Here is a 27,894-nt window from a genome sequence, read left to right as displayed (position 1 = left end):
GGATTGTGGACAGTGCGAGTGAATGGGAAGAGTTTTGGTCCATTGGGATTGTGGACAGTGGGAGTGAATGGGAAGTGGTTTGGGTCCATTGGGATTGTGGACAGTGGGAGTGAATGGGAAGGGTTTTGGGTCCGTTGGGATTGTGGACAGTGGGAGTGAAAGGGAAGGGGTTTGGGTCCATTGGGATTGTGGACAGTGGGAGTGAATGGGAAGGGGTTTGGGTCCATTGGGATTGTGGACAGTGGGAGTGAATGGGAAGGTGTTTGGGTCCATTGGGATTGTGGACAGTGGGAGTGAATGGGAAGAATTTTGGCTCCTTTGGGATTGTGGACAGTGGGAGTGAATGGGAAGAGGTTTGGGTCGATTGGGATTGTGGACAGTGGCAGTGAATGGGAAGGTGTTTGGGTCATTTGGGATTGTGGACAGTGGGAGTGAATGGGAAGGGCTTTGGCTCCATTGGGATTGTGGACAGTAGGAGTGAATGGGAAGGTGTTTGGGTCATTTGGGATTGTGGACAGTGGGAGTTAATGGGAAGGGTTTTGGGTCCATTGGGATTGTGGACAGTGGGAGTGAATGGGAAGTGTTTTGGGTCCATTGGGATTGTGGACAGTGGGAGTGAATGGGAAGGGATTTGGGTCCATTGGGATTGTGGACAGTATGAGTGAATGTGAAGGTGTTTGGGTCTATTAGGATTGTGGACAGTGGGAGTGAATGGGAAGAGTTTTGGGTCCATTCGGATTGTGGACAGTGGGAGTGAATGGGAAAGTGTTTGGGTCCATTGGGATTGTGGACAGTGGGAGTGAATGGGAAGGTGTTAGGGTCATTTGGAATTGTGGACAGTGGGAGTGAATGGGAAGGGGTTTGAGTCCATTGGGATTGTGGACAGTGGGAGTCAATGGGAAAGGTTTTGGGTCCATTGGGATTGTGGACAGTGGGAGTGAATGGTAAAGGATTTGGTTCCATTGGGATTGTGGACAGTGTGAGTGAAAGGGAAAGTGTTTGGGTCGATTCGGATTGTGGACAGTGGGAGTGAATGGGAAGAGTTTTAGGTCCATTGGGATTGTGGACAGTGGGAGTGAATGGGAAGAGGTTTGGGTCGATTAGGATTGTGGACAGTGGGCGTGAATGGGAAGGGTTTTGGGTCCATTGGGATTGTGGACAGTGGGTGTGAATGGGAAGTGGTTTGGGTCCATTGGGATTGTGGACAGTGGGAGTGAATGGGAAGAGGTTTGGTCCGTTGGGATTTTGGACAGTGAGAGTGAAAGGGAACGGTTTTGGGTCCATTGGGATTGCGGACAGTGGGAGTGAATGGGAAGGGGTTTGGGTCCATTGGGATTGTGGACAGTGGGAGTGAATGGGAAGGTGTTTGTGTCCATTGGGATTGTGGACAGGGGGAGTGAATGGGAAGGGGTTTGTGTCCATTGGGATTGTGGACAGTGGGAGTGAATGGGAAGGGGTTTGGGTCATTTGGGATTGTGGACAGTGGGAGTGAATGGGAAGGGATTTGGGTCCATTGGGATTGTGGACAGTGGGAGTGAATGGGAAGGGGTTTGGGTCCATTGGGATTGTGGACAGTGGGAGTGAATGGGAAGGGTTTTGGGTCCATTGGGATTGTGGACAGGGGAAGTGAATGGGAAGGGGTTTGGGTCTGTTGGGATTGTGGACAGGGGGAGTGAATGGGAAGGGGTTTAGGTCCATTGGAATTGTGTACAGTGGGAGTGAAAGGGATGGGCTTTCGGACGATTGGGATTGTCTACAGGGGTAGTGAAAGGGAAGGGGTTGGGGTCCATTGGGATTGCGAACAGTGGGAGTGAATGGGAAGGGGTTTGGGTCATTTGGGATTGTGGACAGTGGGCGTGAATGGGAATGGGTTTAAGTCCATTGGGATTGTGGACAGTGGGAGTCAATGGGAAAGGTTTTGGGTCCATTGGGATTGTGGACAGTGGGAGTGAATGGGAAGTGTTTTGGGTCCATTGGGATTGTGTACAGTGGGAGTGAATGGTAAGTGCTTTGGGTCCATTGGGATTGTGGACAGTGGGAGTGAATGGGAAGTGTTTTGGGTCCATTGGGATTGTGTACAGTTGGAGTGAATGGGAAGTGTTTTGGGTCCATTGGGATTGTGGACAGTGGGTGGTAATGGGAAGGGATTTGGGTCCATTGGGATTGTGGACAGTGGGAGTGAACGGGAAGGTGTTTGGGTCCATTGGGATTGTGGATTGTGGGAGTGAAAGGTAAGGGATTTGGGTCCATTGGGATTGTGGACAGTGGGAGTGAATGGCAAGAGGTTTGGTCCATTGGGATTGTGGACAGTGGGAGTGAACGGGAAGGTGTTTGGGTCCATTGGGATTGTGGATTGTGGGAGTGAAAGGTAAGGGATTTGGGTCCATTGGGATTGTGGACAGTGTGAGTGAATGGGAAGGTGTTCGGATCGATTGGGATAGTGGACACTGGGAGTGAATGGGAAGAAGTTTGGGTCCATTGGGATTGTGGACAGTGGGAGTGAATGGGAAGTGGTTTGGGTCCATTGGGATTGTGGACAGTAGGAATGAATGGGAAGGTGTTTGGGTCCGTTGGGATTGTGGACAGTGGGAGTGAATGGGAAGTGGTTTGGGTCCATTGGGTTTGTGGACAGTGGGAGTGAATGGTAAGGGATTTGGGTCCATTGGGATTGTGGTCAGTGTGAGTGAATGGGAAGGTGTTTGGGTCGATTAGTATTGTGGATAGTGGGAGGGAATGGGAAGAATTTTGGCTCCATTGCGATTGTGGACAGTGGGAGCGAATGGGAAGAGGTTTTGGTCGATTGGGATTGTGGACAGTGGCAGTGAATGGGAAGGTGTTTGGCTCATTAGGGATTGTGGACAGTGGGAGTGAATGGGAAGGGGTTTGACTCCATTGGGATTGTGGACAGTGGGAATCAATGGGAAAGTTTTTGGGTCCATTGGGATTGTGGACAGTGGGAGTGAATGGGAAGGGCTTTGGCTCCATTGGGATTGTGGACATTAGGAGTGAATGGGAAGGTGTTTGGGTCATTTGGGATTGTGGAAAGTGGGAGCGAATGGGATGTTGTTTGGGTCATTTGGGATTGTGGAAAGTGGGAGTTAATTGGAAGGGGTTTGGGTCCATTGGGATTGTGGACAGTGGGAGTGAATGGGAAGTTTTTTGAGTCCATTGGGATTGTGGTTAGTGGGTGTCAATGGGAAAGGTTTTGGGTCCATTGGGATTGTGGACAGTGGGAGTGAATGGGAAGGGGTTTGGCTCCATTGGGATTGTGGACATTAGGAGTGAATGGGAAGGTGTTTTTATGTCATTTGGGATTGTGGACAGTGGGAGTTAATTGGAAGGGGTTTTGGTCCATTGGGATTGTCGACAGTGGGAGTGAATGGGAAGTGTTTTGGGTCCATTGGGATTGTGGACAGTGGAAGGTAATGGGAAGGGATTTGGGTCCATTGGGATTGTGGACAGTGGGAGTGAATGGGTAGGTGTTTGGATCGATTGGGATAGTGGACACTGGGAGTGAATGGGAAGATGTTTGGGTCCATTGGGATTGTGGACAGTGGGAGTGAATGGGAAGAGGTTTGGGACCATTGGGATTGTGGACAGTGGGAGTGAATGGGAAGTGGTTTGGGCCCACTGGGATTGTGGACAGTAGGAATGAATGGGAAGGCGTTTGGGTCCATTGGGATTGTGGACAGTGGGAGTGAATGGGAAGTGGTTTGGGTCCATTGGGTTTGTGGACAGTGGGAGTGAAGGTAAGGGATTTGGGTCCATTGGGATTGTGAACAGTGTGAGTGAATGGGAAGGTGTTTGGGTCCATTGGGATTGTGGACAGTGGGAGTGAATGGGAAGAGGTTTGGGTCCATTGGGATTGTGGACAGTGGGAGTGAATGGGAAGGTGTTTGGGTCGATTGGGATTGTGGACAGTGGGAGTGAATGGGAAGGGGTTTGAGTCCATTGGGATTGTGGACAGTGGGAGTCAATGGGAAAGTTTTTGGGTCCATTGGGATTGTGGACAGTGGGAGTGAATGGGAAGGAGTTTGGCTCTATTGGGATTGTGGACATTAGGAGTGAATGGGAAGGTGTTTGGGTCATTTGGGATTGTGGACAGTGGGAGTTAATGGGAAGAGTTTTGGGTCCATTGGGATTGTGGACAGTGCGAATGAATGGGAAGGGATTTGGGTCCATTGGGATTGTGGACAGTGGGAGTGAATGGGAAGAGGTTTGGGTCGATTGGGATTGTGGACAGTGGGAGTGAATGGGAAGGTGTTTGGGTCCAATGGGATTGTAGACAGTGGGAGAGATTGGGAAGGGGTTTGGGTCCATTGGGATTGTGGATAGGGTGGGAGTGAATGGGAAGGGGTTTGGGTCCATTGGGATTGTGGACAGTGGGAGTGAATGGGAAGGGGTTTGGGTGCATTTGGATTGTGGACAGTGGGAGTGAATTGGCAAGGTTTTATGTCTATTCGGATTGTGGACATTGGGAGTGAATGGGAAAGGTTTTGGGTCCATTGGGATTGTGGACAGTGGGAGTGAATGGGAAGGTGTTAGGGTCATTTGGGATTGTGGACAGTGGGAGAGAATGGGACGGGGTTTGAGTCCATTGGGATTGTGGACAGTGGGAGTCAATGGGAAAGGTTTTGGGTCCATTGGGAATGTGGACAGTGGGAGTGAATGGTAAGGGATTTGGTTCCATTGGGATTGTGGACAGTGTGAGAGAATGGGAAAGTGTTTGGGTCGATTAGGATTGTGGACAGTGGGAGTGAATGGGAAGAGTTTTAGGTCTTTTGGGATTGTGGACAGTGGGAGTGAATGGGAAGAGGTTTGGGTCGATTAGGATTGTGGACAGTGGGAGTGAAAGGGAAGGGTTTTGGGTCCATTGGGATTGTGGACAGTGGGAGTGAATGGTAAGTGGTTTGGGTCCATTGGGATTGTGGACAGTGGGAGTGAATGGGAAGGGGTTCGGTCCATTGGGATTGTGGACAGTGGGAGTGAATGGGAAGGGGTTTGGGTCCATTGGGATTGTGGACAGAGAGAGTGAATGGGAAGGGGTTTGGGTCCATTGGGATTGTGGACAGTGGGAGTGAATGGGAAAGGTTTTGGGTCCATTGGGATTGTGGACAGTGGGAGTGAATGGGAAGGCGTTAGGGTCATTTGGGATTGTGGACTGTGGGAGTGAATGGGAAGGGGTTTGAGTCCATTGGGATTGTGGACAGTGGTAGTCAATGGGAAAGGTTTTGGGTCCATTGGGATTGTGGACAGTGGGAGTGAATGGTAAGGGATTTGGTTCCATTGGGATTGTGGACAGTGTCAGTGAATGGGAAAGTGTTTGGGTCGATTAGGATTGTGGACAGTGGGAGTGAATGGGAAGAGTTTTAGGTCCATTGGGATTGTGGAGAGTGGGAGTGAATGGGAAGAGGTTTGGGTCGATTGGGATTGTGGACAGTGGGAGTGAAAGGGAAGAGGTTTGGGTCGATTAGGATTGTGGACAGTGGGAGTGAATGGGAAGTGGTTTGGGTCCATTGGGATTGTGGACAGTGGGTGTGAATGGGAAGTGGTTTGGGTCCATTGGAATTGTAGGCTTTGGTAGTGAATGGGAAGGGGTTTGGGTCCATTGGGATTGTGGACAGTGTGAGTGAATGGGAAGAGGTTTGGATCCATTGGGATTGTGGACAGTGGGAGTGAAGGGGAAGGGGTTAGGGTCCATTGGATTGTGGACAGTGGGAGTGAATGGGAAGGGTTTTCGGTCCATTGGGATTGTGGACAGTGGGAGTGAATGGGAAGGGGTTTGGGTCCATTGGGATTGTGGACAGAGGGAGTGAATGGGAAATGGTTTGAGTCCATCGGGATTGTGGACAGTGGGAGTGAATGGGAAGGGGTTTGTGTCCATTGGGATTGTGGACAGAGGGAGTGAATGGGAAGGGGTTTGGGTCATTTGGGATTGTGGACAGTGGGAGTGAATTGGAAGGGGTTTGGGTCCATTGGGATTGTGGACAGTGGGAGTGAATGGGAAGGGTTTTGGGTCCATTGGGATTGTGGACAGGGGAAGTGAATGGGAAGGGGTTTGGGTCTGTTGGGATTGTGGACAGGGGGAGTGAATGGGAAGGAGTTTAGGTCCATTGGAATTGTGTACAGTGGGAGTGAAAGGGATGGGGTTTCGGACGATTGGGATTGTGTATAGTGGGAGTGAAAGGGAAGGGGTTGGGGTCCATTGGGATTGCGAACAGTGGGAGTGAATGGGAAGGGGTTTGGGTCATTTGGGATTGTGGACAGTGGGCGTGAATGGGAATGGGTTTGGGTCCATTGGGATTGTGGACAGTGGAAGTCAATGGGAAAGGTTTTGGGTCCATTGGGATTGTGGACAGTGGGAGTGAATGGGAAGGGTTTTGGGTCCATTTGGATTGTGGACAGTGGGAGTGAATGGGACGTGGTTTGGTTCCATTGGGATTGTGGACACTGGGAATGAATGGGAAGGGTCTTGGTTCCTTTGGGATTGTGGACAGTGGGAGTGAATGGGAAGTGGTTTGGGTCCATTGGGTTTGTGGACAGAGGGAGTGAATGGGAAGGGTTTTGGGTCCATTGGGATTGTGGACAGTGGGCGTGAATGGGAAGAGGTTTGATTTTATTGGGATTGTTGTCAGTGGGAGTGAATGGGAAGGGGTTTGGGTCCATTGGGATTGTGGGCAGTGGGAGCGAATGGGAAGGTGTTTGGGTCATTTGGGATTGTGGGAAGTGGGAGTTAATTGGAAGGGGTTTGGGTCCATTGGGATTGTGGACAGTGGGAGTGAATGGGAAGTTGTTTGAGTCCATTGGGATTGTGGACAGTGGGTGTCAATGGGAAAGGTTTTGGGTCCATTGGGATTGTGGACAGTGGGAGTGAATGGGAAGGGGTTTGGCTCCATTGGGATTGTGGACATTAGGAGTGAATGGGAAGGTGTTTGGGTCATTTGGGATTGTGGACAGTGGGAGTTAATTGGAAGGGGTTTCGGTCCATTGGGATTGCAGACAGTGGGAGTGAATGGGAAGTGGTTTGGGTCCATTGGGTTTGTGGAAAGTGTGAGTGAATGGTAAGGGATTTGGGTCCATTGGGATTGTGGACAGTGTGAGTGAATGGGAAGTTGATTGGGTCGATTAGGATTGTGGACAGTGGGAGTGAATGGAAGAGGTTTGGCTCCATTGGGATTGTGGACAGTGGGAGTGAATGGGAAGGTGTTTGGGTCCATTGGGATTGTGGACAGTGGGAGTGAATGGGAAGGTGTTAGGGTCCATTGGGATTGTGGACAGTGGGAGTGAATGGGAAGGGGTTTGGGTCAATTGGGATTGTGGACAGTGGGAGTGAATGGGAAGGGGTTTGGCTCCATTGGGATTGTGGACAGTGGGAGTGAATGGGAAGGTGTTTGGGTCATTTGGGATTGTGGACAGTGGGAGTGAATGGGAAGGGTTTTGGGTCCATTGGGATTGTGGACAGTGGGAGTGAATGGGAAGTGTTTTGGGTCATTGGGATTGTGGACAGTGGGAGTGAATGGGAAGAGGTTTGGGTCCATTGGGATTGTGGACAGTGGGAGTGAATGGGAAGGGTTTGGGTCCATTGGGATTGTGGACAGTGAGAGTGAATGGGAAGGCGTTAGGGTCATTTGGGATTGTGGACTGTGGGAGTGAATGGGAAGGGGTTTGAGTCCATTGGGATTGTGGACAGTGGTAGTCAATGGGAAAGGTTTTGGGTCCATTGGGATTGTGGACAGTGGGAGTGAATTGGAAAGGTTTTATGTCTATTCGGATTGTGGACAGTGGTAGTGAATGGGAAAGGTTTTGGGTCCATTGGGATTGTGGACAGTGGGAGTGAATGGGAAGGTGTTAGGGTCATTTGGGATTGTGGACAGTGGGAGAGAATGGGAAGGGGTTTGAGTCCATTGGGATTGTGGACAGTGGGAGTCAATGGGAAAGGTTTTGGGTCCATTGGGATTGTGGACAGTGGGAGTGAATGGTAAGGGATTTGGTTCCATTGGGATTGTGGACAGTGTGAGAGAATGGGAAAGTGTTTGGGTCGATTAGGATTGTGGACAGTGGGAGTGAATGGGAAGAGTTTTAGGTCCATTGGGATTGTGGACAGTGGGAGTGAATGGGAAGAGGTTTGGGTCGATTAGGATTGTGGACAGTGGGAGTGAAAGGGAAGGGTTTTGGGTCCATTGGGATTGTGGACAGTGGGTGTGAATGGGAAGTGGTTTGGGTCCATTGGGATTGTGGACAGTGGGAGTGAATGGGAAGGGGTTTAGGTCCATTGGGATTGTGGACAGAGAGAGTGAATGGGAAGGGGTTTGGGTCCATTGGGATTGTGGACAGTGGGAGTGAATGGGAAAGGTTTTGGGTCCATTGGGATTGTGGACAGTGGGAGTGAATGGGAAGGCGTTAGGGTCATTTGGGATTGTGGACTGTGGGAGTGAATGGGAAGGGGTTTGAGTCCATTGGGATTGTGGACAGTGGTAGTCAATGGGAAAGGTTTTGGGTCCATTGGGATTGTGGACAGTGGGAGTGAATGGTAAGGGATTTGGTTCCATTGGGATTGTGGACAGTGTGAGTGAATGGGAAAGTGTTTGGGTCGATTAGGATTGTGGACAGTGGGAGTGAATGGGAAGAGTTTTAGGTCCATTGGGAGTGTGGACAGTGGGAGTGAATGGGAAGAGGTTTGGGTCGATTGGGATTGTGGACAGTGGGAGTGAAAGGGAAGAGGTTTGGGTCGATTAGGATTGTGGACAGTGGGAGTGAATGGGAAGTGGTTTGGGTCCATTGGGATTGTGGACAGTGGGTGTGAATGGGAAGTGGTTTGGGTCCATTGGGTTTGTGGAAAGTGGGAGTGAATGGTAAGGGATTTGGGTCCATTGGGATTGTGGACAGTGTGAGTGAATGGGAAGTTGTTTGGTTCGATTAGGATTGTGGATAGTTGGAGTGAATTTGAAGACTTTTTGCTCCATTGGGATTGTGGACAGTGCGAGCGAATGGGAAGAGGTTTGGTTCGATTGGGATTGTGGACAGTGGGAGTGAATGGGAAGTTGTTTGATTCCATTAGGATTGTGGTTACTGGGTGTCAATGGGAAAGGTTTTGGGTCAATTGGGATTGTGGACAGTGGGAGTGAATGGGAAGGGGTTTGGCTCCATTGGGATTGTGGACATTAGGAGTGAATGGGAAGGTGTTTGGGTCATTTGGGATTGTGGACAGTGGGAGTTAATTGGAAGGGGTTTTGGTCCATTGGGATTGTGGACAGTGAGAGTGAATGGGAAGTCTTTTGGGTCCATTGGGATTGTGGACAGTGGGAGGTAATGGGAAGGGATTTGGGTCCATTGGGATTGTGGACAGTGGGAGTTAACGGGAAGGTGTTTGGGTCCATTGGGATTGTGGATAGTGGGAGTGAAAGGTAAGGGATTTGGGTCCATTGGGATTGTGGACAGTGTGAGTGAATGGGAAGGTGTTTGGATCGATTGGGATAGTGGACACTGGGAGTGAATGGGAAGATGTTTGGGTCCATTGGGATTGTGGACAGTGGGAGTGAAGGGGAAGAGGTTTGATTTTATTGGGATTTTGGTCAGTGGGAGTGAATGGGAAGGGGTTTGGGTCCATTAGGATTGTGGACAGTGGGAGCGAATGGGAAGGTGTTTGGGTCATTTGGGATTGTGGAAGGTGGGATTTAATTGGAAGAGGTTTGGGTCCATTGGGATTGTGGACAGTGGGAGTGAATGGGAAGTTGTTTGAGTCCATTGGGATTGTGGACAGTGGGTGTCAATGGGAAAGGCTTTGGGTCCATTGGGATTGTGGACAGTGGGAGTGAATGGGAAGGGGTTTGGCTCCATTGGGAGGTAGACATTAGGAGTGAATGGGAAGGTGTTTGGGTCATTTGGGATTGTGGACAGTGGGAGTTAATTGGAAGGTGTTTCGGTCCATTGGGATTGTGGACAGTGGGAGTGAATGGGAAGTGGTTTGGGTCCTTTGGGTTTTTGGAAAGTGGGAGTGAATGGTAAGGGATTTGGGTCCATTGGGATTGTGGACAGTGTGAGTGAATGGGAAGTTGTTTGGGTCGATTAGGATTGTGGATAGTTGGAGTGAATTTGAAGAATTTTTGCTCCATTGGGATTGTGGACAGTGCGAGCGAATGGGAAGAGGTTTGGTTCGATTGGGATTGTGGACAGTGGGAGTGAATGGGAAGTTGTTTGAGTCCATTTGGATTGTGGTTAGTGGGTGTCAATGGGAAAGGTTTTGGGTCAATTGGGATTGTGGACAGTGGGAGTGAATGGGAAGGGATTTGGCTCCATTGGGATTGTGGACATTAGGAGTGAATGGGAAGGTGTTTGGGTCATTTGGGATTGTGGACAGTGGGAGTTAATTGGAAGGGGTTTTGGACCATTGGGATTGTGGACAGTGGGAGTGAATGGGAAGTGTTTTGGGTCCATTGGGATTGTGGACAGTGGGAGGTAATGGGAAGGGATTTGGGTCCATTGGGATTGTGGACAGTTCGAGTTAACGGGAAGGTGTTTGGGTCCATTGGGATTGTGGATAGTGGGAGTGAAAGGTAAGGGATTTGGGTCCATTGGGATTGTGGACAGTGTGAGTGAATGGGAAGGTGTTTGGATCGATTGGGATAGTGGACACTGGGAGTGAATGGGAAGATGTTTGGGTCCATTGGGATTGTGGACAGTGGGAGTGAATGGGAAGTGGTTTGGGTCCATTGGGATTGTCGACAGTGGGAGTGAATGGGAAGTGGTTTGCGTCCACTGGGATTGTGGACAGTAGGAATGAATGGGAAGGCGTTTGGGTCCATTGGGATTGTGGACAGTGGGAGTGAATGGGAAGTGGTTTGGGTCCATTGGGTTTGTGGACAGTGGGAGTGAATGGTAAGGGATTTGGGTCCATTGGGATTGTGGACAGTGTGAGTGAATGGGAAGGTGTTTGGGTCGATTAGGATTGTGGACAGTGGGAGTGAATGGGACGAATTTTGGCTCCATTGGGATTGTGGACAGTGGGAGTGAATGGGAAGAGGTTTGGGTCGATTGGGATTGTGGACAGTGGCAGTGAATGGGAAGGTGTTTGGGTCATTTGGGATTGTGGACCGTGGGACTGAATGGGAAGGGGTTGAGTCCATTGGGATTGTGGACAATGGGAGTCAATGGGAAAGTTTTTGGGTCCATTGGGATTGTGGACAGTGGGAGTGAATGGGAAGGGGTTTGGCTCCATTGGGATTGTGGACATTAGGAGCGAATGGGAAGGTGTTTGGGTCATTTGGGATTGTGGACAGTGGGAGTTAATGGGAAGAGTTTTGGGTCCATGGGGATTGTGGACAGTGCGAATGAATGGGAAGGGATTTGGGTCCATTGGGATTGTGGACAGTGGGAGTGAATGGGAAGAGTTTTGGGTCGATTGGGATTGTGGACAGTGGGAGTGAATGGGAAGGTCTTTGGGTACAGTGGGATTGTAGACAGTGGGAGAGATTGGGAAGGGGTTTGGGTCCATTGGGATTGTGGATAGGGTGGGAGTGAATGGGAAGGGGTTTGGCTCCATTGGGATTGTGGACAGTGGGAGTGAATGGGAAGGGGTTTGGGTGCATTTGGATTGTGGACAGTTTGAGTGAATTGGAAAGGTTTTATGTCCATTCGGATTGTGGACATTGGGAGTGAATGGGAAAGGTTTTGGGTCCATTGGGATTGTGGACAGTGGGAGTGAATGTGAAGAGTTTTAGGTCCATTGGGATTGTGGACAGTGGGAGTGAATGGGAAGAGTTTTGGGTCGATTAGGATTGTGGACAGTGGGAGTGAGTGGGAAGGGTTTTGGGTCCATTGGGATTGTGGACAGTGGGTGTGAATGGGAAGTGCTTTGGGTCCATTGGTGTTGTGGACAGTGGGAGTGAATGGGAATAGGTTTGGGTCCATTGGGATTGTAGGCTTTGGTAGTGAATGGGCAGAGGTTTGGTCCGTTGGGATTGTGGACAGTGGGAGTGAATGGCAAGTTGATTGGGTCTATTGGGATTGTGGACAGAGGGAGTGATTGGGAAGGTGTTTGGGTCTATTGGGATTGTGGACAGAGGGAGTGAATGGGAAATGGTTTGAGTCCATCGGGATTGTGGACAGTGGGAGTGAATGGGAAGGGGTTTGTGTCCATTGGGATTGTGGACAGAGGGAGTGAATGGGAAGGGGTTTTGGTCATTTGGGATTGTGGACAGTGGGAGTTAATGGGAAGGGGTTTGGGTCCATTGGGATTGTGGACAGTGGGAGTGAATGGGAAGGGGTTTGGGTCCATTGGGATTGTGGACAGTGGGAGTGCATGGGAAGGGTTTTGGGTCCATTGGGATTGTGGACAGGGGAAGTGAATGGGAAGGGGTTTGGGTCTGTTGGGATTGTGGACAGGGGGAGTGAATGGGAAAGAGTTTAGGTCCATTGGAATTGTGTACAGTGGGAGTGATTGGGATGGGTTTTCGGACGATTGGGATTGTGTATAGTGGGAGTGAAAGGGAAGGGGTTGGGGTCCATTGGGATTGCGAACAGTGGGAGTGAATGGGAAGGGGTTTGGGTCATTTGGGATTGTGGACAGTGGGCGTGAATGGGAATGGGTTTGAGTCCATTGGGATTGTGGACAGTGGGAGTCAATGGGAAAGGTTTTGGGTCCATTGGGATTGTGGACAGTGGGAGTGAATGGGAAGGTGTTTGGGTCCATTGGGATTGTGGACAGTGGGAGTGAATGGGAAGAGGTTTGGGTCCATTGGGATTGTGGACAGTGGGAGTGAATGGGAAGGGGTTTGGGTCCATTGGGATTGTGGACAGTGGGAGTGAATGGGAAGGGGTTTGGGTCCATTGGGATTGTGGACAGTGGGAGTGAATGGGAAGGGTTTGGGTCCATTGGGATTGTGGACAGTGGGAGTGAATGGGAAGGGTTTTGGGTCCATTGGGATTGTGGACAGTGGGAGTGAATGGGAAGAGGTTTGGGTCCATTGGGATTGTGGACAGTGGGAGTGAATGGGAAGAGGATTGGGTCCATTGGGATTGTGGACAGTGGGAGTGAATGGGAAGGTGTTTGGGTCATTTGGGATTGTGGACAGTGGGAGTGAATGGGAAGGGGTTTGGGTCCATTGGGATTGTGGACAGTGGGAGTGAATGGGAAGTTGTTTGAGTCCATTGGGATTGTGGACAGTGGGTGTCAATGGGAAAGGTTTTGGGTCCATTGGGATTGTGGACAGTGGGAGTGAATGGGAAGGTGTTTGGGTCATTTGGGATTGTGGACAGTGGGAGTTAATTGGAAGGGGTTTCGGTCCATTGGGATTGTGGACAGTGGGAGTGAATGGGAAGTGTTTTGGGTCCATTGGGATTGTGGACAGTGGGAGGTAATGGGAAGGGATTTGGGTCCATTGGGATTGTGGACAGTGGGAGTGAACGGGAAGGTGTTTGGGTCCATTGGGATTGTGGATATTGGGAGTAAAAGGTAAGGGATTTGGGTCCATTGGGATTGTGGACAGTGTGAGTGAATGGGAAGGTGTTTGGATCGATTGGGATTGTGGACAGTGGGAGTGAATGGGAAGTGGTTTGGGTCCATTGGATTTGTGGACAGTGGGAGTGAATGGTAAGGGATTTGGGTCCATTGGGATTGTGGACAGTGTGAGTCAATGGGAAGGTGTTTGGGTCGATTAGGATTGTGGATAGTGGGAGTGAATTTGAAGAAGTTTTGCTCCATTGGGATTGTGGACAGTGGGTGCGAATGGGAAGATGTTTGGGTCGATTGGGATTGTGGACAGTGGCATTGAATGGGAAGGTGTTTGGCTCATTTGGGATTGTGGGCAGTGGGAGCGAATGGGAAGGGGTTTAAGTCCATTGGGATTGTGGACAGTGGGAGTCAATGGGAAAGTTTTTGGGTCCATTGGGATTGTGGACAGTGGGAGTGAATGGGAAGGGGTTTGGCTCCATTGGGATTGTGGACATTAGGAGCGAATGGGAAGGTGTTTGGGTCATTTGGGATTGTGGACAGTGGGAGTTAATGGGAAGAGTTTTGGGTCCATTGGGATTGTGGACAGTGCGAATGAATGGGAAGGGATTTGGGTCCATTGGGATTGTGGACAGTGGGAGTGAATGGGAAGAGGTTTGGGTCGATTGGGATTGTGGACAGTGGGAGTGAATGGGAAGGTCTTTGGGTACAGTGGGATTGTAGACAGTGGGAGAGATTGGGAAGGGGTTTGGGTCCATTGGGATTGTGGATAGGGTGGGAGTGAATGGGAAGGGGTTTGGGTCCATTGGGATTGTGGACAGTGGGAGTGAATGGGAAGGGGTTTGGGTGCATTTGGATTGTGGACAGTGGGAGTGAATTGGAAAGGTTTTATGTCCATTCGGATTGTGGACAGTGGGAGTGAATGGGAAAGGTTTTGGGTCCATTGGGATTGTGGACAGTGGGAGTGAATGGGAAGGTGTTAGGGTCATTTGGGATTGTGGACAGTGGGAGTGAATGGGAAGAGGTTTGAGTCCATTGGGATTGTGGACAGTGGGAGTCAATGGGAAAGGTTTTGGGTCCATTGGGATTGTGGACAGTGGGAGTGAATGGTAAGGAATTTGGTTCCATTGGGATTGTGGACAGTGTGAGTGAATGGGAAAGTGTTTGGGCCGATTAGGATTGTGGACAGTGGGATTGAATGTGAAGAGTTTTAGGTCCATTGGGATTGTGGACAGTGGGAGTGAATGGGAAGAGGTTTGGGTCGATTAGGATTGTGGACAGTGGGAGTGAATGGGAAGGGTTTTGGGTCCATTGGGATTGTGGACAGTGGGTGTGAATGGGAAGTGGTTTGGGTCCATTGGGGTTGTGGACAGTGGGAGTGAATGGGAATAGGTTTGGGTCCATTGGGATTGTAGGCTTTGGTAGTGAATGGGAAGAGGTTTGGTCCGTTGGGATTGTGGACAGTGGGAGTGAATGGCAAGTTGATTGGGTCTATTGGGATTGTGGACAGAGGGAGTGATTGGGAAGGTGTTTGGGTCTATTGGGATTGTGGACAGAGGGAGTGAATGGGAAATGGTTTGAGTCCATCGGGATTGTGGACAGTGGGAGTGAATGGGAAGGGGTTTGTGTCCATTGGGATTGTGGACAGAGGGAGTGAATGGGAAGGGGTTTGGGTCATTTGGGATTGTGGACAGTGGGAGTGAATGGGAAGGGGTTTGGGTCCATTGGGATTGTGGACAGTGGGAGTGAATGGGAAGGGGTTTGGGTCCATTGGGATTGTGGACAGTGGGAGTGAATGGGAAGAGTTTTGGGTCCATTGGGATTGTGGACAGGGGAAGTGAATGGGAAGGGGTTTGGGTCTGTTGGGATTGTGGACAGGGGGAGTGAATGGGAAAGAGTTTAGGTCCATTGGAATTGTGTACAGTGGGAGTGATTGGGATGGGTTTTCGGACGATTGGGATTGTGTATAGTGGGAGTGAAAGGGAAGGGGTTGGGGTCCATTGGGATTGCGAACAGTGGGAGTGAATGGGAAGGGGTTTGGGTCATTTGGGATTGTGGACAGTGGGCGTGAATGGGAATGGGTTTGAGTCCATTGGGATTGTGGACAGTGGGAGTCAATGGGAAAGGTTTTGGGTCCATTGGGATTGTGGACAGTGGGAGTGAATGGGAAGGTGTTTGGGTCATTTGGGATTGTGAACAGTGGGAGTGAATGGGAAGAGTTTTGGGTACATTGGGATTGTGGACAGTGGGAGTGAATGGGAAGAGGATTGGGTCGATTGGGATTGTGGAGAGTGGGAGTGAATGGAAAGGGTTTTGGGTCCATTTGGATTGTGGACAGTGGGAGTGAATGGGAAGTGGTTTGGTTCCATTGGGATTGTGGACACTGGGAATGAATGGGAAGGGGCTTGGTTCCATTGGGATTGTGGACAGTGGGAGTGAATGGTAAGGAATTTGGTTCCATTGGGATTGTGGACAGTGTGAGTGAATGGGAAAGTGTTTGGGCCGATTAGGATTGTGGACAGTGGGAGTGAATGTGAAGAGTTTTAGGTCCATTGGGATTGTGGACAGTGGGAGTGAATGGGAAGAGGTTTGGGTCGATTAGGATTGTGGACAGTGGGAGTGAATGGGAAGGGTTTTGGGTCCATTGGGATTGTGGACAGTGGGTGTGAATGGGAAGTGGTTTGGGTCCATTGGGGTTGTGGACAGTGGGAGTGAATGGGAATAGGTTTGGGTCCATTGGGATTGTAGGCTTTGGTAGTGAATGGGAAGAGGTTTGGTCCGTTGGGATTGTGGACAGTGGGAGTGAATGGCAAGTTGATTGGGTCTATTGGGATTGTGGACAGAGGGAGTGATTGGGAAGGTGTTTGGGTCTATTGGGATTGTGGACAGAGGGAGTGAATGGGAAATGGTTTGAGTCGATCGGGATTGTGGACAGTGGGAGTGAATGGGAAGGGGTTTGTGTCCATTGGGATTGTGGACAGAGGGAGTGAATGGGAAGGGGAGGGGGCATTTGGGATTGTGGACAGTGGGAGTGAATGGGAAGGGGTTTGGGTCCATTGGGATTGTGGACAGTGGGAGTGAATGGGAAGGGGTTTGGGTCCATTGGGATTGTGGACAGTGGGAGTGAATGGGAAGGGTTTTGGGTCCATTGGGATTGTGGACAGGGGAAGTGAATGGGAAGGGGTTTGGGTCTGTTGGGATTGTGGACAGGGGGAGTGAATGGGAAAGAGTTTAGGTCCATTGGAATTGTGTACAGTGGGAGTGATTGGGATGGGTTTTCGGACGATTGGGATTGTGTATAGTGGGAGTGAAAGGGAAGAGGTTGTGGTCCATTGGGATTGCGAACAGTGGGAGTGAATGGGAAGGGGTTTGGGTCATTTGGGATTGTGGACAGTGGGCGTGAATGGGAATGGGTTTGAGTCCATTGGGATTGTGGACAGTGGGAGTCAATGGGAAAGGTTTTGGGTCCATTGGGATTGTGGACAGTGGGAGTGAATGGGAAGGTGTTTGGGTCATTTGGGATTGTGGACAGTGGGAGTGAATGGGAAGAGTTTTGGGTACATTGGGATTGTGGACAGTGGGAGTGAATGGGAAGAGGATTGGGTCGATTGGGATTGTGGAGAGTGGGAGTGAATGGAAAGGGTTTTGGGTCCATTTGGATTGTGGACAGTGGGAGTGAATGGGAAGTGGTTTGGGTCCATTGGGATTGTGGACACTGGGAATGAATGGGAAGGGGCTTGGTTCCATTGGGATTGTGTACAGTGGGAGTGAATGGGAAGTGGTTTGGGTCCATTGGGTTTGTGGACAGAGGGAGTGAATGGGAAGGGTTTTGGAGCTATTGGGATTGTGGACAGTGGGAGTGAATGGGAAGAGGTTTGATTTTATTGGGATTGTGGTCGGTGGGAGTGAATGGGAAGGGGTTTGGGTCCATTGGAATAGTGGGCAGTGGGAGCGAATGGGAAGGTGCTTGGGTCATTTGGTATTGTGGAAGGTGGGAGTTAATTGGAAGGAGTTTGGGTCCATTGGGATTGTGGACATTGGGAGTGAATGGGAAGTTGTTTGAGTCCATTGGGATTGTGGACAGTGGGTGTCAATGGGAAAGGTTTTGGGTCCATTGGGATTGTGGACAGTGGGAGTGAATGGGAAGGTGTTTGGGTCATTTGGGATTGTGGACAGTGGGAGTTAATTGGAAGGGGTTTCGGTCCATTGGGATTGTGGACAGTGGGAGTGAATGGGAAGTGTTTTGGGTCCATTGGGATTGTGGACAGTGGGAGGTAATGGGAAGGGATTTGGGTCCATTGGGATTGTGGACAGTGGGAGTGAACGGGAAGGTGTTTGGGTCCATTGGGATTGTGGATATTGGGAGTAAAAGGTAAGGGATTTGGGTCCATTGGGATTGTGGACAGTGTGAGTGAATGGGAAGGTGTTTGGATCGATTGGGATTGTGGACAGTGGGAGTGAATGGGAAGTGGTTTGGGTCCATTGGATTTGTGGACAGTGGGAGTGAATGGTAAGGGATTTGGGTCCATTGGGATTGTGGACAGTGTGAGTGAATGGGAAGGTGTTTGGGTCGATTAGGATTGTGGATAGTGGGAGTGAATTTGAAGAAGTTTTGCTCCATTGGGATTGTGGACAGTGGGTGCGAATGGGAAGAGGTTTGGGTCGATTGGGATTGTGGACAGTGGCATTGAATGGGAAGGTGTTTGGCTCATTTGGGATTGTGGACAGTGGGAGTGAATGGGAAGGGGTTTGAGTCCATTGGGATTGTGGACAGTGGGAGTCAATGGGAAAGTTTTTGGGTCCATTGGGATTGTGGACAGTGGGAGTGAATGGGAAGGTGTTTGGCACCATTGGGACTGTGGACATTAGGAGTGAATGGGAAGGTGTTTGGGTCATTTGGGATTGTGGACAGTGGGAGCGAATGGGAAGGGGTTTGAGTCCATTGGGATTGTGGACAGTGGGAGTGAATGGTAAGGGATTTGGGTCCATTGGGATTGTGGACAGTGTGAGTGAATGGGAAGGTGTTTGGATCGATTGGGATAGTGGACACTGGGAGTGAATGGGAAGATGTTTGGGTCCATTGGGATTTTGGACAGTGGGAGTGAATGGGAAGAGGTTTGGGTCCATTGGGATTGTCGACAGTGGGAGTGAATGGGAAGTGGTTTGTGTACACTGGGATTGTGGACAGTAGGAATGAATGGGAAGGCGTTTGGGTCCATTGTGATTGTGGACAGTGGGAGTGAATGGGAAGTGGTTTGGGTCGATTGGGTTTGTGGACAGTGGGAGTGAATGGTAAGGGATTTGGGTCCATTGGGATTGTGGACAGTGTGAGTGAATGGGAAGGTGTTTGGGTCGATTAGGATTGTGGACAGTGGGAGTGAATGGGACGAATTTTGGCTCCATTGGGATTGTGGACAGTGGGAGTGAATGGGAAGAGGTTTGGGTCGTTTGGGATTGTGGACAGTGGCAGTGAATGGGAAGGTGTTTGGGTCATTTGGGATTGTGGACCGTGGGACTGAATGGGAAGGGGATGAGTCCATTGGGATTGTGGACAGTGGGAGTCAATGGGAAAGTTTTTGGGTCCATTGGGATTGTGGACAGTGGGAGTGAATGGGAAGGGCTTTGGCTCCATTGGGATTGTGGACATTAGGAGCGAATGGGAAGGTGTTTGGGTCATTTGGGATTGTGGACAGTGGGAGTTAATGGGAAGAGTTTTGGGTCCATTGGGATTGTGGACAGTGCGAATGAATGGGAAGGGATTTGGGTCCATTGGGATTGTGGACAGTGGGAGTGAATGGGAAGAGGTTTGGGTCGATTGGGATTGTGGACAGTCTGAGTGAATGGGAAGGTCTTTGGGTACAGTGGGATTGTAGACAGTGGGAGAGATTGGGAAGGGGTTTGGGTCCATTGGGATTGTGGATAGGGTGGGAGTGAATGGGAAGGGGTTTGGGTCCATTGGGATTGTGGACAGTGGGAGTGAATGGGAAGGGGTTTGGGTGCATTTGGATTGTGGACAGTGGGAGTGAATTGGAAAGGTTTTATGTCCATTCGGATTGTGGACTGTGGGAGTGAATGGGAAAGGTTTTGGGTCCATTGGGATTGTGGACAGTGGGAGTGAATGGGAAGGTGTTAGGGTCATTTGGGATTGTGGACAGTGGGAGTGAATGGGAAGGGGTTTGAGTCCATTGGGATTGTGGACAGTGGGAGTCAATGGGAAAGGTTTTGGGTCCATTGGGATTGTGGACAGTGGGAGTGAATGGTAAGGAATTTGGTTCCATTGGGATTGTGGACAGTGTGAGTGAATGGGAAAGTGTTTGGGCCAATTAGGATTGTGGACAGTGGGAGTGAATGTGAAGAGTTTTAGGTCCATTGGGATTGTGGACAGTGGGAGTGAATGGGAAGAGTTTTGGGTCGATTAGGATTGTGGACAGTGGGAGTGAATGGGAAGGGTTTTGGGTCCATTGGGATTGTGGACAGTGGGTGTGAATGGGAAGTGGTTTGGGTCCATTGGGGTTGTGGACAGTGGGAGTGAATGGGAATAGGTTTGGGTCCATTGGGATTGTAGGCTTTGGTAGTGAATGGGAAGAGGTTTGGTCCGTTGGGATTGTGGACAGTGGGAGTGAATGGCAAGTTGATTGTGTCTATTGGGATTGTGGACAGAAGGAGTGATTGGGAAGGTGTTTGGGTCTATTGGGATTGTGGACAGAGGGAGTGAATGGGAAATGGTTTGAGTACATTGGGATTGTGGACAGTGGGAGTGAATGGGAAGGGGTTTGTGTCCATTGGGATTGTGGACAGAGGGAGTGAATGGGAATGGGTTTGGGTCATTTGGGATTGTGGACAGTGGGAGTGAATGGGAAGGGGTTTGGGTCCATTGGGATTGTGGACAGTGGGAGTGAATGGGAAGGGGTTTGGGTCCATTGGGATTGTGGACAGTGGGAGTGAATGGGAAGGGTTTTGGGTCCATTGGGATTGTGGACAGGGGAAGTGAATGGGAAGGGGTTTGGGTCTGTTGGGATTGTGGACAGGGGGAGTGAATGGGAAAGAGTTTAGGTCCATTGGAATTGTGTACAGTGGGAGTGATTGGGATGGGTTTTCGGATGATTGGGATTGTGTATAGTGGGAGTGAAAGGGAAGGGGTTGGGGTCCATTGGGATTGCGAACAGTGGGAGTGAATGGGAAGGGGTTTGGGTCATTTGGGATTGTGGACAGTGGGCGTGAATGGGAATGGGTTTGAGTCCATTGGGATTGTGGACAGTGGGAGTCAATGGGAAAGGTTTTGGGTCCATTGGGATTGTGGACAGTGGGAGTGAATGGGAAGGTGTTTGGGTCATTTGGGATTGTGGACAGTGGGAGTGAATGGGAAGGGTTTTGGGTACATTGGGATTGTGGACAGTGGGAGTGAATGGGAAGAGGATTGGGTCGATTGGGATTGTGGAGAGTGGGAGTGAATGGAAAGGGTTTTGGGTCCATTTGGATTGTGGACAGTGGGAGTGAATGGGAAGTGGTTTGGTTCCATTGGGATTGTGGACACTGGGAATGAATGGGAAGGGGCTTGGTTCCATTGGGATTGTGGACAGTGGGAGTGAATGGGAAGTGGTTTGGGTCCATTGGGTTTGTGGACAGAGGGAGTGAATGGGAAGGGTTTTGGGTCCATTGGTATTGTGGACAGTGGGAGTGAATGGGAAGAGGTTTGATTTTATTGGGATTGTGGTCGGTGGGAGTGAATGGGAAGGGGTTTGGGTCCATTGGGATTGTGGGCAGTGGGAGCGAATGGGAAGGTGCTTGGGTCATTTGGTATTGTGGAAGGTGGGAGTTAATTGGAAGGGGTTTGGGTCCATTGGGATTGTGGACATTGGGAGTGAATGGGAAGTTGTTTGAGTCCATTGGGATTGTGGACAGTGGGTGTCAATGGGAAAGGTTTTGGGTCCATTGGGATTGTGGACAGTGGGAGTGAATGGGAAGGTGTTTGGGTCATTTGGGATTGTGGACAGTGGGAGTTAATTGGAAGGGGTTTCGGTCCATTGGGATTGTGGACAGTGGGAGTGAATGGGAAGTGTTTTGGGTCCATTGGGATTGTGGACAGTGGGAGGTAATGGGAAGGGATTTGGGTCCATTGGGATTGTGGACAGTGGGAGTGAACGGGAAGGTGTTTGGGTCCATTGGGATTGTGGATATTGGGAGTAAAAGGTAAGGGATTTGGGTCCATTGGGATTGTGGACAGTGTGAGTGAATGGGAAGGTGTTTGGATCGATTGGGATTGTGGACAGTGGGAGTGAATGGGAAGTGGTTTGGGTCCATTGGATTTGTGGACAGTGGGAGTGAATGGTAAGGGATTTGGGTCCATTGGGATTGTGGACAGTGTGAGTGAATGGGAAGGTGTTTGGGTCGATTAGGATTGTGGATAGTGGGAGTGAATTTGAAGAAGTTTTGCTCCATTGGGATTGTGGACAGTGGGTGCGAATGGGAAGAGGTTTGGGTCGATTGGGATTGTGGACAGTGGCATTGAATGGGAAGTTGTTTGGCTCATTTGGGATTGTGGACAGTGGGAGTGAATGGGAAGGGGTTTGAGTCCATTGGGATTGTGGACAGTGGGAGTCAATGGGAAAGTTTTTGGGTCCATTGGGATTGTGGACAGTGGGAGTGAATGGGAAGGTGTTTGGCTCCATTGGGACTGTGGACATTAGGAGTGAATGGGAAGGTGTTTGGGTCATTTGGGATTGTGGGCAGTGGGAGCAAATGGGAAGGGGTTTGAGTCCATTGGGATTGTGGACAGTGGGAGTGAATGGTAAGGGATTTGGGTCCATTGGGATTGTGGACAGTATGAGTGAATGGGAAGGTGTTTGGGTCTTTTAGGATTGTGGACAGTGGGAGTGAATGGAAAGAGTTTTGGGTCCATTGGGATTGTGGACAGTGGGAGTGAATGGGAAGAGATTTGGGTCGATTGGGATTGTGGACAGTGGGAGTGAATGGGAAGTGTTTTGGGTCCATTGGGATTGTGGACAGTGGGAGGTAATGGGAAGGGATTTGGGTCCATTGGGATTGTGGATAGTGGGAGTGAAATGTAAGGGATTTGGTTCCATTGGGATTGTGGACAGTGTGAGTGAATGGGAAGGTGTTTGGATCGATTGGGATTGTGGACAATGGGAGTGAATGGGAAGAAGTTTGGGTCCATTGGGATTGTGGACAGTGGGAGTGAATGGGAAGAGGTTTGGGTCCATTGGGATTGTGGACAGTGGGAGTGAATGGGAAGAGGTTTGGGTCCATTGGGATTGAGGACAGCGGGAGTGAATGGGAAGGGGTTTGGGTCCATTGGGTTTGTGGACATTGCGAGTGAATGGGAAGTGGTTTGGGTCCATTGGGTTTGTGGACAGTGGTAGTGAATGGGAAGGTTTTTGGATCCATTGGGATTGTGGACAGTGGGAGTGAATGGGAAGGGTTTTGAGTCTATTGGGATTGTGGTCAGTGGGAGTGAATGGGAAGGGGTTTGGCTCCATTGGGATTGTGGGTAGTGGGAGCGGATGGCAAGGTTTTTGGCTCATTTGGGATTGTGGACAGTGGGAGTGAATGGGAAGGGGTTTGGGTCATTTGGGATTGTGGACAATGGGAGTTAATTGGAAGGGTTTTGGGTCCTTTGGGATTGTAGACAGTGGGAGTGAATGGGAAGGGATTTGGGTCCATTGGGATTGTGGACATTGGGAGTGAATGGGAAGGGATTTGGGTCCATTGGGATTGTGGACAGTGGGAGTGAATGGGAAGTGGTTTGGGTCCATTGGGTTTGTGGACAGTGGGAATGAATGGAAGGGGTTTGGTTCCAATGGGATTGTGGACAGTGGGAGAGAATGGGAAGGGGTTTGGGTCCATTGGGATTGTCGATAGGGTGGGAGTGAATGGGAAGGCATTTGGTTCCATTGGGATTGTGGACAGTGGGAGTGAATGGGAAGGGGTTTGGGTGCATTTGGATTGTGGACAGTGGGAGTGAATGGGAAAGGTTTTGGGGCCATTGGGATTGTGGACAGTGGGAGTGAATGGGAAGTTGTTTGGGTTATTTGGGATTGTGGACAGTGGGAGTGAATGGGAAGGGTTTTGGTTCCATTTGGGATTGTGGACAGTGGGAGTGAATGGGATATGGTTTGGGTCCATTGGGATTGTGGACAGTGGGAATGAATGGGAAGGGTTTAGTGTCCATTGGGATTTTGGACAGTGGGAGTGAATGGGAAGTGTTTTGGGTCCATTGGGTTTGTGGACAGTGGGAGTGAATGGGAAGGGTTTTGTATCCATTGGTATTGTGGACTGTGGGAGTGAATGGGAAGGGGTTTGGGTCCATTGGGATTGTGGTCAGTGGGAGTGAATGGGAAGGGGTTTGCGTCTATTGGGATTGTGGACAGTGGGAGTGAATGGGAAGGGTTTTGGGTCCATTGGGATTGTGTACAGTGGGAGTGAATGGGAAGGAGTTTGGGTCCATTGGGATTGTGGACAGTGGGAGTGAATGGGAAGGGGTTTGGGTCCATTGGGATTGTGGACAGTGGGAGTGAATGGGAAGAGGATTGGGTCCATTGGGATTGTGGACAGTGGGAGTGAATGGGAAGGGGTTTGGGTCCATTGGGATTGTGGACAGTGGGAGTGAATGGGAAGGGGTTTGGGTCCATTGGGATTGTGGACAGTGGGAGAATTTTTCAATCTCCTCACGGTGGCTTTGGATCTTGTGCGTACATTCAGTGACCAGGAGCTCTGCTTCCCGATACTCACAGTATACTTCAATCCTTTGTGGAGTCCTGTAAGCATTCGGGTCCAGGGTTTCATGGTCCACACTGCAGACGATATCAATGCCATTGTCCTCCCTCGTGACGGTTATATTCACCTGACTGCTCACAGCGTAAGTTCGGGCTGCTGAATCCTCACGGTGAGTCACATGACCTTTGGCGAGGTAAGGCACATAGAGTCCAGGGTGCGTGAAAAATAGAGAGGGATCCAGACAGAGTGAAAGAGAGAGAGAGAAAAACAGAGAGCGGGAGAGAGACAGAGATTGAGAGAGAGAGCGAGCAAGAGAGACATAGAGAAAGTGAGAGATAGAGAGCAAGAGAGACAGAGTACAAGAGAGAGAGCAAGAGGGACAGAGAGAGACAGAGAGAGAGAGCAACAAAGACAGAGAGAGAAAGCGAGAGACGGACAGAGAGGAAGAGAGACAGAGAGCAAGAGAGAGAGACAGAGAGCAAGAGAGACAGATAGAGACACACAATGACAGAGGCATAGACAGAGAGGGAGACTCAGAAAGAGATAGAGAGAGACAGAGAGAGAAAGAGCAAAAGAGTGCAAGAGACAGAGAGAGGGAGAGATAGACAGAGGCAGAGAGACAGAGACAGAGAGAGAGTGAGAGAGATGGAGACAGAGCGAGAGAAGCAGAGAAAGAGAGAGAGAGAGAGACGGAGAGAGACACAGACGGCGAGAGAGACACAGACACAGAGAGAGAGTGACATAGAGAGAGAGATAAGGAGAAAGACACAGAGAAAGAGGAGAGAGAGAAAGAGAGATGGAAAGAGAGAGGGAGAGAAAGAGAGAGAGAGACGAAGAGAGAGAGACAGAGAGAGAGAGACACAGGGAGAGACACAGACAGACACACAGAGAGAGAGAGACACACAGAGAGCGAGAGAGAGACACGGAGAGAGACACAGACAGAGAGAGATGAGAGACAGAGAGAGCGAGGGGAGAGGGAAAGATGGAGACAGAGTGGGAAAGACAGGAGAGGCAGACAAAGAGTGAGATTATGAACAATGGAGTGAGTTTTATGTAGAGACACACGGAGAGACAGGGGTTTAGGGAAGAGGGGCAGAAAGAGTATGAAAGACAGGAGAAAGAAAATGTTGGAGCAGAGTTTCAGAGAAAAAATATTATAGAGACACGTCCCACTGAACCATCAGTTAATGAAGCCCCGATCCTACCTACCCACCTTCTACCCAATCCCTCGATCCCATCTTCTCCCTGATCCCTCGATCCCACCTTCTTCCCGATCCCTTGATCCCACCTTCTACCCAATCCCTCGATCCCACCTTCTCCCCGATCCCTCGATCCCACCTTCTCCCCGATCCCTCGATCCCACTCGCTCACCTTCATCCCGATCCCTTGATCCCACCTTCTTCCCGATCCCTCGATCCCACCTTCTCCCTGATCCCTCGATCCCAACCGCCCATCTTCTACCCGATCCCTCGATCCCACACACCCACCTTCTCCCTGATCCCTCGATCCCAACCGCCCATCTTCTCCCCGATCCCTCGATCCCACACACCCACCTTCTCCCTGATCCCTCGATCCCAACCGCCCATCTTCTCCCCGATCCCTCGATCCCACACACCCACCTTCTCCCCGATCCCTCGATCCCACCTCCTCCCCAATCCCTCAATCCCACTCACCCGCATCACTCTGAGCACTAAACCTGTGTCTGAGTGTATTCCTGAGCGTGTGAGTGTAAGCCTGAGTGTATGAGAACATGTGAGAATGGCAGTATGTTAGAGAGTATGAGCGTGTGAATCTGAACGAGAGCTTGGGTGCATGGGTGAGAGAGAGCATGAGGGTGCGAGGGAGCGGCTGAGAGAGAGACAGAGTGAGGCGGAGGGAGAACGAGTCTGTGAGAGAGTGTGAGAGAGAGTGCGCGAGGGTATGCAAGAGGGTGCGAGAGAGTGTGAGAGAGTGTGAGAGAGTGTGAGAGAGTGTGGGAGAGTGTGGGAGAGGGTGAGAGAGTGTGAGAGAGTGTGGGAGAGTGTGGGAGAGTGTGAGAGAGTGTGGGAGAGTGTGAGAGAGTGTGAGAGAGTGTGAGAGAGTGTGGGAGAGTGTGAGAGAGTGTGAGAGAGAGTGGGAGAGGGTATGCAAGAGGGTGTGAGAGAGTGTGGGAGAGGGTGAGAGAGTGTGAGAGAGTGTGGGAGAGGGTGAGAGAGTGTGGGAGAGTGTGAGAGAGGGTGAGAGAGGGTGAGAGAGTGTGGGAGAGGGTGAGAGAGGGTGAGAGAGGGTGAAAGAGTGTGGGAGAGTGTGAGAGAGTGTGAGAGAGTGTGGGAGAGGGTGAGAGAGTGTGGGAGAGTGTGGGAGAGTGTGGGAGAGTGTGGGAGAGTGTGGGAGAGTGTGGGAGAGTGTGGGAGAGTGTGGGAGAGTGTGAGAGAGTGTGGGAGAGTGTGGGAGAGGGTATGCAAGAGGGTGTGAGAGAGTGTGGGAGAGTGTGAGAGAGGATGGGAGAGTGTGGGAGAGGGTGGGAGAGTGTGGGAGAGGGTGAGAGAGTGTGAGAGAGTGTGAGAGAGTGTGAGAGAGTGTGGGAGAGTGTGGGAGAGTGTGAGAGAGTGTGGGAGAGTGTGAGAGAGTGTGAGAGAGTGTGGGAGAGTGTGAGAGAGTGTGGGAGAGGGTATGCAAGAGGGTGTGAGAGAGTGTGGGAGAGGGTGAGAGAGGGTGAGAGAGTGTGGGAGAGGGTGAGAGAGGGTGAGAGAGGGTGAGAGAGTGTGAGAGAGTGTGAGAGAGGGTGAGAGAGGGTGAGAGAGTGTGGGAGAGTGTGGGAGAGTGTGGGAGAGTGTGAGAGAGTGTGAGAGAGTGTGAGAGAGTGTGGGAGAGTGTGGGAGAGTGTGGGAGAGTGTGGGAGAGTGTGAGAGAGTGTGGGAGAGTGTGGGAGAGGGTATGCAAGAGGGTGTGAGAGAGTGTGGGAGAGTGTGAGAGAGGGTGGGAGAGTGTGGGAGAGGGTGAGAGAGTGTGGGAGAGGGTGAGAGAGTGTGAGAGAGTGTGAGAGAGTGTGAGAGAGTGTGGGAGAGTGTGGGAGAGTGTGAGAGAGTGTGAGAGAGTCTGGGAGAGTGTGAGAGAGTGTTGGAGAGGGTATGCAAGAGGGTGTGAGAGAGTGTGGGAGAGTGTGAGAGAGGGTGGGAGAGTGTGGGAGAGGGTGAGAGAGTGTGGGAGAGGGTGAGAGAGTGTGAGAGAGTGTGAGAGAGTGTGAGAGAGTGTGGGAGAGTGTGGGAGAGTGTGGGAGAGTGTGGGAGAGTGTGAGAGAGTGTGAGAGAGTGTGGGAGAGTGTGAGAGAGTGTGAGAGAGGGTATGCAAGAGGGTGTGAGAGAGTGTGGGAGAGGGTGAGAGAGGGTGAGAGAGTGTGGGAGAGGGTGAGAGAGGGTGAGAGAGTGTGGGAGAGGGTGAGAGAGGGTGAGAGAGGGTGAGAGAGTGTGAGAGAGTGTGAGAGAGTGTGAGAGAGGGTGAGAGAGGGTGAGAGAGTGTGGGAGAGTGTGGGAGAGTGTGGGAGAGTGTGGGAGAGTGTGAGAGAGTGTGAGAGAGTGTGGGAGAGTGTGGGAGAGTGTGGGAGAGTGTGGGAGAGGGTGAGAGAGGGTGAGAGTGGGTGAGAGAGGGTGAGAGAGTGTGAGGGAGTGTGAGGGAGTGTGAGGGAGTGTGAGAGAGTGAGGGAGAGTGTGGGAGAGTGTGGGAGAGGGTGAGAG

The 27,894-nt window shown here is 50.7% G+C and overlaps 1 protein-coding gene across 1 annotated transcript in view; it reads right to left on the bottom strand.

The window, feature by feature from the left end:
• The window catches only part of LOC121273471 (cell adhesion molecule 3-like), an 81,267-nt gene that overhangs the window by 1,616 nt on the left and 51,757 nt on the right, over positions 1-27,894 (bottom strand). The window contains exon 5 of the mRNA XM_041180634.1: positions 24,137-24,364. Within this exon, the coding sequence (XP_041036568.1) occupies positions 24,137-24,364 (228 nt within the window). The remainder of the gene's footprint in view (positions 1-24,136; positions 24,365-27,894) is intronic.

Source organism: Carcharodon carcharias (assembly GCF_017639515.1).
Source record: "Carcharodon carcharias isolate sCarCar2 chromosome 24 unlocalized genomic scaffold, sCarCar2.pri SUPER_24_unloc_1, whole genome shotgun sequence".
NCBI classification, from domain to species: Eukaryota; Metazoa; Chordata; class Chondrichthyes; order Lamniformes; family Lamnidae; genus Carcharodon; species Carcharodon carcharias.
The sequence above is the reverse complement of the archived record's forward strand: the minus strand, read 5'-3'. Positions and strand labels throughout refer to the sequence as shown.